General features: G+C 45.9%; 1 protein-coding gene across 1 annotated transcript in view; it reads right to left on the bottom strand.

The window, feature by feature from the left end:
* Positions 1-3630: 3630 nt before the first annotated feature.
* The window catches only part of LOC8023621 (protein dachsous), a 147801-nt gene continuing 137305 nt past the window's right edge, over positions 3631-14126 (bottom strand). Inside the window, exons 22-26 of the mRNA XM_042289645.1 lie at positions 13228-13507; positions 11377-11669; positions 9591-9732; positions 8979-9150; positions 3631-8769 (exon numbers count right to left, since the gene is read on the bottom strand). Coding sequence (XP_042145579.1) covers positions 6297-8769; positions 8979-9150; positions 9591-9732; positions 11377-11669; positions 13228-13507 — 3360 coding nt within the window. The 3' untranslated portion in view covers positions 3631-6296. The remainder of the gene's footprint in view (positions 8770-8978; positions 9151-9590; positions 9733-11376; positions 11670-13227; positions 13508-14126) is intronic.

A 14126-nucleotide genomic window follows, 5' to 3' on the forward strand; every position in this document is an offset into this window, starting at 1 on the left:
TTTACTTTTGCAACTTGAACATTTATAGCTGCTCGGTACGAGAATGCGGAGAGCTCAAACTCCTCTGAAACACCCTCGCGGTTGGAGTAGGATGTGAACGTTTGAGAACATTTATTAAATTATAATAAAGAAACAATTTTGGTATGAAGCGAGCCCACTGTAAAACCATAAGATGACATTTTAGTTCTTGTAGCATTCATTTTAATGAGAAAGTTTGTGAGCAGGAAAGATAATTATGCTTTCTTCATGATGGCAAGCTTTTTCCACCAAAATTAGTGCTAGCATTCTCGGTGCTATTTTTTATGTACCGCAAATTGGGCTTAAGATGGACGTCAACTCATAGAGATTTTTTTTTTTTATTATCTTTTGATCTATGTAATGTCGTGTTTTCAAACTTTTGCACCCTACTCCAATCGCCAGGGCTACATTCTACCAGAGTTTGAGGTTGTTGTGATGTCTAGTTTATTTTTGCGGTAGAGAAACACTGTTGAGTTTTCTCGCCCCTTTCTTTAATTATGTGAGCTTCATAAACCCAATTTACAGGCCTTCAAGCTTCTTCGAAAGTGTGAATTTTTTTCATAATTGTTCACTTTAATTTTTTTTTTTAGAGGGAAAATAGTTTTAACTGCATAGTCTAGCAATATTGTCGCTGCTCATGTACACTTCAATGTTCCAAATTTGGAGAGTCAATAAATGTACTCATAAACATGTACCAAACTGTTTTCTTTTCACAGCAGGGGTAGACTGCAATTAATCACCTGGGAATCATGGTGTTCGGCGCAAAAAAACAACGGACATAAGAGAGAAAACAGACACACAGGTGCCACTCACAACTATATATATTTGAAAAGTTCAGAAAAACAGGAATACATCTATCGTCATCTTCATCACGTCCACGCATGCGCTTAGCCATGTAATATACGCCTCATCTAACACATGGCTAAGCGCATGCGTGGACGTGATGAAGATGACAATGTATGTATTCCTTTCTTTCTGCACTTTTCAAGTACAGTTGTGAGTGGCACCTGTATGTCTGTTTTCTCTCTTGTGTCCATTGCTTTTTTGCACCTTACACTATGATTTCCAACGTTCACCAACTAGCCCAACTACAAGTTCTTCTAAAATTAATCACCTGTATGGATGCTTGTTTGTGCTGTGCTAAATCTGGTGATGGTTGTATCCCACACTTTCTACCAAGGGAACACTTTTTTCTTCAATTAGTGGTGTGTCGAGTGGCATTATGGCTAAGCTGAATAAATGAATTTCTGATTATTCTTCCCCGGGAAAGTGTGAGGTGCACACAGCTGTTTGTTCAGAACAAGTGTCTTTCTATATTTATGCTTACATCTGTTGTCACAAAGAAGCTTTGTGATGGTTTAGTGTTCAATATTTTAAATTATTATGCCTCTCACAAACACACTCTGTTCAATTACTGGGACAACCAGTATATGGCCAAACAGATTTGACAAGTTTGGGAGAATGATAAACATAGATCAACTTTTGTTTGCTTGTTTATCATTCTCTGCTTAGATCTCACTTGAAACTTTGGGTGAAGAGTGCAAAGATATTACAATAATCATAAATTAAAAGGCCATTTGGAGTAGAATCCTTTTCTGACATATATGTACAGACGTGGAAAGATTCAACGAAGCCACAGGAGCGTGCGACCTCGAGATACTCGCGCACTTCATGACGGCAGCGAAAAGAACTAGTATCGATGGCTGCTGCAGCTAGCTGTGAAATTAGCTGCTGTCAGCATCCGTTAAGATGACCTGCTCTGCCGCCCTGCTACCATACTAACGACCATACGCCTAGAGTGGCACTCTCTACACTGCATCTAGATAAGGCTGGTTATCTGTATCGAATAAGCTGATCGTGTGTACTTGGAATTGCAGAACGCAACAGAATGTCTTTCCTTTTTGTTTTCGATACAGTTCCAGTGAAGCACAATAAGCTTTGATTCACATCACGACAACCATATTGAGCCAAAAGCATGCATTGTTGCAAATAAAGTTCTTGAAAAGCGCATTGTCTGTTCAGCTGACAAAACATTTCAATGTCAGTGTACAGTGCGTCACTTTAGGCAAATGACTGTCAGTACGGCAGCAGTGCAGGTCATATAACTGGGTGTTGATAGTCGCTAATCTCGCAATCTGCCAGTATTAGAGGGGATAGTTCCCCACGCCACCGGCAGGACGCGCACACATAGTTCGAGGTTGCACGCTACTGTGGCTTTGTTTTTTTTTTTTTTTTTTACGATTGTATTAGCAAAAAGCGCACCTAGCTTGGTTACTGTTCACGAAAAAAAAATGCAATTGCTCTTATGAAAAAATGTTTGGAGGGACTTTTGAGAGTTACGAAGACAAACCATACATGTCTGTTTTATTTAGTCTTTTCACTGGTGTGGAATATTGAAATGTGTTAATCTGCTGTTTTGAAAAGGTCTAATAATGATTGTGCCTCACATTGTTATGCTCATTGCAAAGCCCCCATCTTCTGAGTAAACAATACTCAATAATAGCTAGGGTGTCATTGCTGTGTAGAATTGTTTTGGCCCACCATATATTGTTTCAAGGAGTGTTAAAGCTTGTGAAACAGAAGAGAATGTTACTGCACTGTTGAAATGTCTGCAAAGTTTGGAGGAACACTTCTGAACCATAAAGGCATAGCTGTGTGTAGGGCACATCTGAACTAAGGCTGCTTCAAACACTAATTTGACTGTGTTGCAGGGCTTGCACCTTGGTAAGACGACTGAGTTACCGTACGTGACAGGTGTTGCCATGTCAATTCACCGTCTCTCGGCAGCAGCCCTGGCAATGCAGTCAAACACAACTGTCTGAACCAGACTTTTACAGTATATATTTATCTTCATGGTTCAGAACACTCCTCTGGACATTTTGCATACATTTTGCTTTAGTCGGTGACAGGTCAAGAACCAAGTGGAAGCTCCTCCCACCTCTTTCCTCTTTAGTAGAGCGAACGCTGGAGAGGAGGCGACCTCCTCTCCAGCGTTTGCTCTGCTCAAGTGGAAAGAGGTGGGAGGAGCTTCTACTTGGTTCTTGACCTGTCACCGACTATAATGTGGTAATAACATGTTTTTCGAATGTTACTATAACGTTTACCAGAACATTATTTTAATGTTTTGTAAACATTATATTTCTGTTGTAATAACGCTGCGTAAAAAAATTATTTATGTTGTACAAATGTTACTACAATGTTTACAGTAATGTTATTCTAATGTTTTCCGGACATTGTATTTACGTTGCAAAAATGTTTTCCAAGTGTTCAAATAACGTTTATCAAAACGTTATAAGAATGTTCTGCCAAACGTTCAAATAGCTTTATACAGGCGGACATTAAGAACATTCCTCGAACGTTTGGGACGAACATAAAAATAACATTATTCTAATGTTTTCGTGTTACCTGGGTAAGCTGTTGGTTTCAGTTGTCTAGTTTCGGATTTGAGAAAGCGAAACAAAAATCACATTTTGGCACAATCAGAATGTAGTAGGACACGATCAATATCACCAAGAAGACAAGTCTTGCACATTGCTAATCCACAGTGCTGCATGCTTTCCTGAAGCGCCGCAGCACAAGGATTGCAGTGCCAACAGTACAACATAGGGTTCACTTGGCATAACATTTTATTGCGTACGGCGATGAACTCACACAAGTAATCGTCCGTTAACACGTGCGTACAGTTCGTGGACAGTTTCTTTTTACAAAAGACCAACCCGTCGCATCGGGTAACCAACCCTGTCAATGGCACTAACGGCTGACCTTTGCGCTGAGTACACAACACTGGGTATGACTTTGACCACAATGCGTTTGACATCTGTTCTACACTGGGCACTGCCGGCGGCACGGCAACATCCGAAACTGCCGAGACATTGGACATATATATAACTTTAGTGGACTGGGTGTCGTTTGAAGCTAGAAATTCAGTAATTTAATTTTAAGATTATAGAAAAAAAAGGAGTGCCATGAGAAGTAAACAACAATCTAGATTCTTTTTTTTTTTTTACAGGACAGTTTTGATTGTGAATGAGCACCTCCAATCTTAGTTTAGTATAACCCAATTAGTCGAGTAGGCGATAATCCCAAACGTGTGGGTGGGGTCGAAGATATCCAGATCACTGTGATATGACTAATTAAAACGAGCCTAAAAGCAAACAGACATTGAAATCTGTAGCATGCAGTCAACAAGGAAGGATCCAAGTTTCGACATAAGTGTGCTGTAGCAGTAAGCAGAAAAAAATCACAACGCATTTCTGCCAAGATAACAAGACCATAGCATAACCTGCCTTTTCAAAATACATGCTGAATTAAAGGAGTGAGGGTGAGATAGGTGTATATCTCAAAACTACAAGAAATTCAAATGGATTTCACTTTGAGATGATTTACAAACATATTTATTGTCAGGTGGGCTTAATATCTCCACCTAAAATATCAAGCCTACTTAACAACCGAAATTGGTTCAATTTAATTAATTTTTATAAATAGGTGCACAACTTAGTTTGTGTAAACCGAAAAGAGCCAGCCAGGTCATCTTGGTCACAGTCATTCAATTTGTGAAAGTGCCATGTCATGGACGCCCATGAGTTTTGAACACCAACTTCATTACTGCTTCGGCATCAGCACTCATTACGTCAATGCCACAGGTAAAAACAAGGTGTACCAACGATTGTCTTTCAGTGCACGCCCCACAATCCCTATAAATAAAAAACAAAACCTAGACAGCATTGCGACGGCGTTCGTCAATGAGGTAGTCATATTTACATGCTTCCACTCTGCCAGCACAGTGGCCCATGAAAGTGAGTAAGTGGCAGGCACATATTTATGTACACAACTGGAACATATAACCACCTTCGTGAAGTACAATGTTTAGTATTAAGAAAGGGGGCCTGAACCATTTCTTTGAATTGTGTTTGTCCATGGTGCTAACGTCGGTAAAATATCACATATGTACATCAATGGCCTTCCTTTAAAAAAAGAAAAAAAAAAAACAAGTCAAGCAAAAAGGAACACCAGTATAAACAGCCTAAAAGGTATTTGCATGTCGCACTTGAGGACACAAAAGGCACACGATTAGCGATTCATACAGTATCTACATGTGTCATTACCAGAACAAGAACCATGTACAGAGAAAACATAGGTTTGGTCCCCAAGCTGCCGAATACATGATGCAAGTGTGAATCACAAAGGCAAGCTGCCTTTTAGGCCCACGGTCCTCTTTCATACAATAAGTTACCACAAAATTTCATGACGATACAAAAAGCGTGCAGGCCCCTACAACCTCCGAGAACAATTTGGCCCCTCTGCACTTGTAAAACCTGCAATTCTTTGACACGGTGGGGAAGATTCTTACATAACAATTGTAAGAAAAACACAATGGAATCGAGCTGAGAAGTGAAGGATATATGCTAAGCTCTCACAAAGTATGTTTGCAGATGTGGCTCTCTCTAACCATGACCACGTACATGATGGAATGAAAACAGTCAATTCATAAAATCAGTTCAAACACGCTAAGATTAGAATACTCTCACAAAGAAATGGAAGGGTTTCATTTTATATCTAGGTATCAAAATACATCATTGATGAGGAGCTGATACTTTGGAATGTATTCAAACTGTTCATACATGTAATCTTTTTCCGTGGGAAACTTTAGGAAGACACTTACTCTTTTTGTACAATTACATTTTTAGAACTAAGCAAGCATTGGGTTTATATTGGCCTGTTCAAGGAATCATGTGGAAAGGAAATATTACAGTTTTAAAGGCTGCCATTCACAGTATGCATGGAACAGTGACAGTAAACTCCCAGCAAGGAAACTCCCACAAATGAAACTACCTCGTAAATTAAATAATTTCGGTACACATATTTGGTTTTACGGAGGTGCTATAAGGCACAGTGAATGAAACACTACAGATTTAGTTTGCACTGTCGAGTTTGCTTCGCGGGAGTCTACAGTACTGATTAAGAAACAGTTCAAGAAATGAGCTCAAAAACACTACGAAAAATAACAGCAAAAAAAAAAAAACTCATTTTAGAAATAGCAGCTAACACGCAAGACATCTCTGTCAAAGCACGATACACACGCATGGCTAAGGCATTTAATGCCAGAATCTTCGATCCTTAACAAAACATTTGTGAACAGTGAACAGTCCTCACGGGTCAACAAGCAGGTGCCTTCACTGCGCACCTCGACCAGCAAGCGATCGCGCAAACATCCACACGGCACCGACCGCAAAAAAAAAAGAACATAAATTGAGAACTGTTTGACGGGAAGCAATAAATTAGATGCACAGTTCGTTTTCCGAGCACGGCGAACCCGTATTGTGACTGGAGGAACGTTGTGAGGACCGCGCGGTGGCCACCGACGCGGCCTGGATGGGGCCGGCCGAGTATAGTGGCATAAGCGGCGACACGGACGGCGACTTGGTGGCGAGCGGCGAGAGCGACGGCGAGAAGCTCGGGGACATGGCGGCCGCATAGCCCTCGACCCCGACCGGTGACCTGGGCAGGAGCACTGGCTGACTAGCGAGCCCCGTGTTGAGGGCTACGGGTGCGATGCTGCAGGGGGCCACGACACTCGTGAGGAGCGGCGGCGGAAGCATCTTGCGCGCTCGCGCCACGGCCTTGGCGGCCGCCGACGCGGATGGCCCCCCGTTTCCGTTGCCGTCGTCCTTTAGCCGCGCGATCTCGGCAAACACGTGCGCCAGCGGCTGATACTGGGGTCCCCAGTCCAGCAGGTAGTCCCAGTTGTACGAGCCGGTGAGCTCCTCCTCGCTGTGCACAATGGAGCTGAGCGAGCCCGTCATCGAAGGCTCAGTGTCGTCAAAACCGAACGTCCGCGCCTGCTCCGGCACGCAGCCGTCCGCCGGCGAGCCGACATCGTTGAGCTTGGAGTAGATCAGGCTCGAGATGTCGTCGCCGTCGTCCACAGGCTCCTCCTCCTCGTCGTCGTAGATGTGGACGTTCTCGACGCTGGGTTTGCGCGACGTCCACGAGTCCGACGACGCCGCCGTGTTGATGCCGAGACGCGCAAGGTACTCCTGCGTGTTGTGCACCGAGATGTCTGAGCCGTTGTCATCATCGCCGCCACCTTCCGCGAGCCGTTTGTGCATCAGGGGGCCCTCGTTGATCATGCGGATCTCTTCATCCTCGACGTCTTCGCCGTCCTCGGCGGACCCGCGGCCACTGGACGCCGAGTGCGACTGCTCGGAGACCTCGGACGTCGTGCCGCCGCCGTTCATGTGCGGCGTGTCGTCCGGGGTGTCGTAGTGCGAGATTTCGTTGTAGTGTGGCGGGAACTGCGGGATACCCGAACGCCCCGGGGCATGCCGGATGTCCACCGTGTCGAACGACGTGTCGAAGCCGGTGTCCACTGCCGGCTTTCCCACGCGCTTGTGGCGGAGCCGGAGAAGCACGATCAGCGTCAGCAGGACCGCCGCCACGATAGCGAGCACCACCACGAGTCCGACGCCCCACGCCGGTAGGCTTCCCGTGGCCTGCCGTTCAGCCACGCTGCTCGCGTTCAGGGTGAAGTCGACCGATATCTGAACCAGGACTGTCGTTGTGAGTGAACCGGGACGGCCGGTTCCCGCGACGACTTCGAGGTTGGCTTCGAACGGCCGCTCGTGCTCGTCGTGCCGCGTCGGTGGGACCTTGACCGTCACCACACCGGAGGTACCGTTGATCCGGAAGTGGGCGCTGCCACCACGGATCTGGTATACTATCTTCCCGTCAGGACCTTGGTCCACGTCCGTGGCTTGAACGCGCCCCACGATGTGGCCCGCCGGTGCGTCACCGGGCACGGCGAAACGGTACATCTTCTGCCGGAAGACCGGAGGGTACTCGTCCTTACTCGCGACGTCGACCTGCACTTGGACGGTCGCATACTTTCCGCCGGCGTCTGTGGCAAGTATCGTGAAGTAGTAGCGGTTTTTGGACTCGTAGTCGAAGACGACTTCGGTCGTGATGACACCTGTGTCGCGGTCTATCCTGAACTTGTCCCTGCCTTCACCCTCCGCCATCGTGTAGTTCAGCTTTCCATATAGACCTCTGTCCGCGTCCATGGCCCTCGCCGTGAAGACCGTGGTACCGATGGGCGAGCTCTCCTCGACGAACTCCGTGTACATCGCCAGAGGGAAGTGTGGGCTGTTGTCATTTTCATCCTTGATCCTGATGAAGACGCTGACCAGGGAGGACAATGGGCTCTCCAAATCACTGTCCATCGCCCGAACAACCAGTTTGAACTCGGGCACGGTGTCATAGTCGAGCTTGCCTCTCACGGTGATGGTGCCAGTCTTGGGATCAAGGGAAAACTTGTTGTCCTCGTTCCCGGAAGTGATGTCGTACTTCACCTGGGCGTGTCGGCCCTCGTCTTTGTCTGTAGCCGAGACCTGGATCACAACGGCTCCGGGCGTAGCCATCTCAGAAATGAAGACCTCGTAGTAGGTCTGGTTAAACGTGGGGGCGTAGTCGTTCACGTCGTCAATGCTGATGATCACTTGCGCTGTTGCGTTCATCGACGGCGTTCCTCGGTCTATAGCCACCACCTTGAGGGAGTACATCATGACCATTTCGCGATCGAGGGGCTTTGCAAGAATTACTTCACCCAAAGATCCGCTCACGACGAACGTTCCCCCGGCGTTGCCATCCATGATGCGGTAGTTGATGTTGTGGTTGTCGCGAGATATGTCAAGGTCGGTGGCCGAAACCCTGATGACGGTTGTACCCGGAGGAGTGTCTTCCCTGATGCTTGCCCTGTTGAAGACACGACAGAAATTAGGAATCAATAAATAAGAACACGCTCATGCATCGGTACCATAAAGTGCCGTCCTACACAGTCAAAGGCTTCATGTCTCTTATGCGGTCCACGACCTAGGAGGCAACTTCCGAGTACGGATCAAGTCGAGCAAGCAAGCAGCCGGGTGCCGAGTAGCAGATGCATCTCGGCCCGTTTCTTCACTGACCTGTAGGCGCTTTCCAGAAACCTGGGAGCGTTGTTGTTGACATCCGCAATCTGAATCCTGACAGCGGCTACGGTCGACCGAGAAGGAACGCCTCTGTCCGTTGCGCGAACGGTCAGCTGGACGACGGGTTTTTTGGGGTCGTACGACAGGCTCTTGTTGGTGTATATTGTGCCTGTCACCCAGAAAGAGTCCAAGCAAAAGCACTTGTGAGCACACAAATTCAGTTAATAATAATAATTGTAGTGCTGCTTTTTAAGCTTTGACTAAGGTGCAAAATTCTTGAACAGACATCGCTTATTTAAGAAAACACCTAATACTTTAGTAGTACAAACCATATTAACAAATGTGAACTCGGGCACGCTGACAGCACAAGCAAGAATCATACACACCCAAACTTGGAGGACCAATAAAATTTCACCTGCACGGTAATCACTTCGAAGTGGATATACTAGCAGTAATGAGAGTATAACGTTCAAATACGTATTCTGTAAAGCTACTCATAACAGCAACAAACATTGTCGCCAAAGCAGTAATTCTGTCTTTTTGTTTTTTTTTTGCCCCATCTAGTTTAACGTCCTTCCAAGAACCACGAAGATAGTGTGCCTTTCTTACCGGTGTTCTCGTTGATGTAGAAACCGATGGAGTAGCTTTCTCCGAGGCTGTACCAAATCTGGGCGTTGTTTCCCGAGTCCAGATCCGTAGCGTTCACAGTGATGATGGAAGATCCGAGCCCCGCTGATTCGGGCAAGATTGCCTACGAAGAGGTACAAGCCATTGTATTGAGTTACAAACTGCCGGTCTCGCTGAGCGTGCTCTGCGAAATTCTCAGGCTCGCATTTCCATAGAGAACATAGTCAAACGTTGTGACATGTAGAACAGCTTTGCAAAGGCTGAAACGAAGTAACACCATGTCCATAATCTAATATAGGTTGGGACTGTGTGTCTCAGGTGTGTGGTGGTCTTTCCCAGCACATCTCTTGTTTTATTATTTGAAAAATGCTAAAGCAACAGCTAAAGCAACAGCAACAGACAATGCTAGCATTGTCTCAGGTGTGTGGTGGTCTTTCCCAGCACATCTCTTGTTTTATTATTTGAAAAATGCTATCTCTGGCTCATCTTTCACTGAATCCCTGCACACGACGCAGTGACGGGTTTACTGCAGAATTTACCAGTCTGAGAAATCTAGGAGGCTCGAGCCTTTTCAAGTTCTTTCCGCCAGCCCTAACTATCTTCTTTTTCTTTTACATCTTTAGTGGACTAGCGCATTTTTACCTAGTCAGCTTGCAGGTACAAGGTCGTGAAGAGCATTCGTAGGGATCGTAAGGCTCGTTCACATATACAGTACAGAGTAAATCCAGTGCTAATTATGCTCTGTAAACAGCGCTGACTCAGTGTGCATACTTGATAGCAAAGCACTGATATTGCACAAGTGAGTAGTTTCCGTGGCACTCTCCCATGTTTTCTACCCAAGACACTGCAAGGATGAGTCACATTATGAATGTGGGGACCTATCCTCGTTTGAGACTAGCATTTTCGACGATGTGTGCAATGAACACCGTGGAAGCACCGAGCTTGCCCCGATACCAAAATCTTGTCGTTATCACTAAAAAGTTATTTGACTGTGACAGCAGACGGTATGAGGCTCGGCACCTAGAGTACTCCTATTGCCAGCTTGAGATGCCGTGAAATTGATGTCACTGTGGCGAGCAATCTCATTGCTAGTCGAAGAGGAAGGATTCTCAATGCTGAGAGGAGGAAATACAGTGTGGAATCAGTGCAAAATTCCATGCTAATCACAGTGCTGATTCAGCACCTCACCGCAAGTGTGTCAATGTGGCGAGTTGGTTCATGATTACAACTGGTAGCAGCACGCAAAAACACAAGGGTAAAGAAAGGAATTCGCAAGACAAGCCCTGAACTTCAACGGCCCTAACCTTTAAAGCCTGTTTACACATACCACAACAGTGCTACCTCGGTGCTATTAAGGCCAGTTCATATATAAATGCAGCTCCAAATCAACACTACAACCAGTGCTGATACAGGTCTCTATCAGCACTGTATCACTGACAGTGTGAAGACAGTGTTGCATCATCAAAGTCAGTGCTATTGCCAGTGCTGAGTAATAATGCCGAGGTAGCACTGTCGTGTACGTGCTATCGGGTCCTTAGTCAGCAATGGAAATAGTGCTGACCTTGCTTGTGCAGTGCTGACTTGGCATTACAGTACTGATACAGCACTGAGAGGACACTGTGTCAGCGCCAAGTTGCGTTCGAGTCAAAGCTTCACTGATTTACATCATCACGAGAAATGTGCGGACAATGCAACCTTTATGGTAATCCGCAGGTTCAAAAAGATGGCGGACACAGAATCGGGTGAAGACTTGGGTCCCAGCACTCACGTGGTAGGAGGGCTGCGTGAACCGGGGTGAGTTGTCGTTCACGTCCGTCACGTGCACCGTCACAAGAGTCTCTGCCATGTGCGCCGTGTCCGAAACGCGCAGCCGCAGCTGGTACAGGGACTGCCGCTCAAAGTCCAGCGGACCGCCCGCCAGCGTGATGCGTCCCGAGAAGCGGTCCACGGCAAACAGCGACGCCGAGCCGCCGCCGACATCGGCAAATGTGTACGTAAGCACGGGGTGGGTGTCGACATCGTTGGCCGTGATGGTTGTCAGCACGGAGCCCACCTCGGCACCTGGAGGAGAGGCGGGAGCGACGTGTTGAAGTAATCCCTGACATCTCGCTGTAAAGCCTCATGTCTCCGCCCATTTCGCAACTTGTTTCTTGGTCCTTATCTGTGCAGCATACCTATGCTGAGAGCAAGTCATCTGCTTCTAGCTCAGGGGTTACGGTGACGTCAAAACAACGACCAGTTTTGATTGGCTTTGATTGAAAGGATAGTAGATGTTAATGCTAAATTCCTTGAGGCTTACCCACTATTTTGTTCTTCAACCAGCCAATAAGAGCTCAGCATTCTGACATCATCGCAACCCCTGTGCAAGAAGCAGACAAACTTACGTCTTCAGCGTGTTGTTTTAAATGGTAAAACTTCAAATATTGTTATGGTAACATCTGGTGTACCGCAAGGGTCTGTTTTGGGTCCATCGTTGTTTCTAATATTTGTTAATATTATTAATGACAGTGTTAATTCACAGGTACGATTGTTTGCAGATGATTGTGTTGTTTATACATGCATAACAGACGAGGGGAGTTCCACGCGGCTGCAGTGTGATCCGAATCGAATAGAGCAATGGTGTAAAAAGTGCAAGATGGAGTTAAAACATTAAAAAATGTGCACATGTTAGCTTTTCCCGCAAAACCAAAAAAAAAAGTTGAAACATGTTACCAACTGAATAATGAAATCTTAACAAAACAGCAAACAGTTAAATATCTTGGCGTCACTCTGTCAGCTAACTGCACCTGGAACGCACACATTAACGACGTTGTTATGAGGGCCGGCAGAGCGTTTGGATTTTTAAAACGAAATTTAAGGAAATCAACTAAACCTGTCAAAGAGCTCGCCTATCTGTCTTATGTACGCACAGTGCTAAAGTACGCCTGCACCGTTTGGGATCCTTCTCAGCAAAACCACATTGTTGCTTTAGAAAGAATTCAGTGTCGTGCCGCTCGTTTCATTTCGGTGCGGTACGGCTGCTTTGAGAGTGTAACCGACATGATAAAAGAACTGGGATGGTCTACATTGGCATTACAACGAAGAAATTTGCGCTTGAAGTTTTTATACAACATTTATAACAATAAAACTGGCATTAATAGCTCATTTTACTTATTACCACCAAATTATATTTAAAAAAGAAAAGACCACATTCATAAGATTAGAGAATACCGCACCAGGACGGAATTGGGCGAAAATTCTTTTTTTTGTTAAAACAATTAAGGAGTGGAATGCCTTGCCCAGTGCGATTGTGTGTGCCGCGAATTTAGAAATGTTTTTTTTAGGTTTATTCGTCCCCTGCGATAATGCCTGATGGCGCTGCAGGACAATGATGAATAAAGAATAAAGGCTCATCAACAAAGCCACGAAGGCATAACGGCGTTAGAAGCATGCCGAACTAGTGCCATTCGGTCGTAGCTCAAACGGGCAAAATGAGAATGGGTCTAGTTGCGAAAAACACGATTCCGATCTTATGAGAAGGTTCAAACGAGAAGGACCAAATGAGAGTGGGTCGAAATGTGCAAGGTGCAAATGCGAATGGGACGTTTTGAGATACACCCCACAAGCGAGCCCGGCATACCTTCGCTGATGCTGACGACGCTGTCGGGCGGGAACACGGGCTGGTTGTCGTTGATGTCGACCACAGCGATGCGCAGCGTGCACGTTCCGGTGAGCTGGGGCTCCCCCTCGTCCGTGGCGATGACGGTGAGGAGGTAGGAGTCGCGGATCTCTCGGTCCAGCACAATGTTGGTCTTGACGATGCCGCTTAGTGGCGGCTCCATGACAAAGGCGTTGTCGTGGTTCCCCTCCACAATGTGGTAGAGGAGGCGCCCACCCCTGTCCTCGTCCAGGGCAGAGACCTGCGTGTGCAGAGGTGCATTGCTCAAGTGTCAATCACAGTGATTCTACATCACACATGTCCCGACATTGGACTCATTTAACAATGATATTATTAATAAAATTAATAATAATGATATTGACAATTTATTGCACAGAATGGAGGCAAAGGTTCATCAAAGTCAGCAAGGGCTCGTGAGACTGAACCACGGTAGTATGAGTGACAGGTTTGATCAAGGAAAGAAAACCTCAAAAGAACACCCGAATGCTAGAGGAAATAACCACTTGAGTAAGGACAATCCCAAACAAAATATACCATCAAACCAAAACGTAACACACAAAAAGGTAGCTTTTGCCTCCAGTATGGCAGTAGAACGTTAACAAAAAAACTCCGAGAAAATAATTATGATGATGATTGTGATCATCCTCTTTATCACGGGATTTTTTTCCTTTGAGAGTTCAATGCTTGGTACTGTGTCAGCCAAAGTCAAAGTTGGCTTCTGTGATTGAAGCACAGCAAGGAAACTTGTTCTTAGTAAAGGCCATGCAAAGGGAGGTTTGTTTTCAGTCATTAACCAGGCACGCTATTCGAAGGCGCATTCATGTGGACAAGCCCCCTAGTTTAGTCTGTCTGCTACTGTA

The sequence above is a fragment of the Ixodes scapularis genome, unplaced genomic scaffold, assembly GCF_016920785.2.
Source record: "Ixodes scapularis isolate PalLabHiFi unplaced genomic scaffold, ASM1692078v2 PGA_scaffold13__105_contigs__length_92229423, whole genome shotgun sequence".
Taxonomy (NCBI): Eukaryota; Metazoa; Arthropoda; class Arachnida; order Ixodida; family Ixodidae; genus Ixodes; species Ixodes scapularis.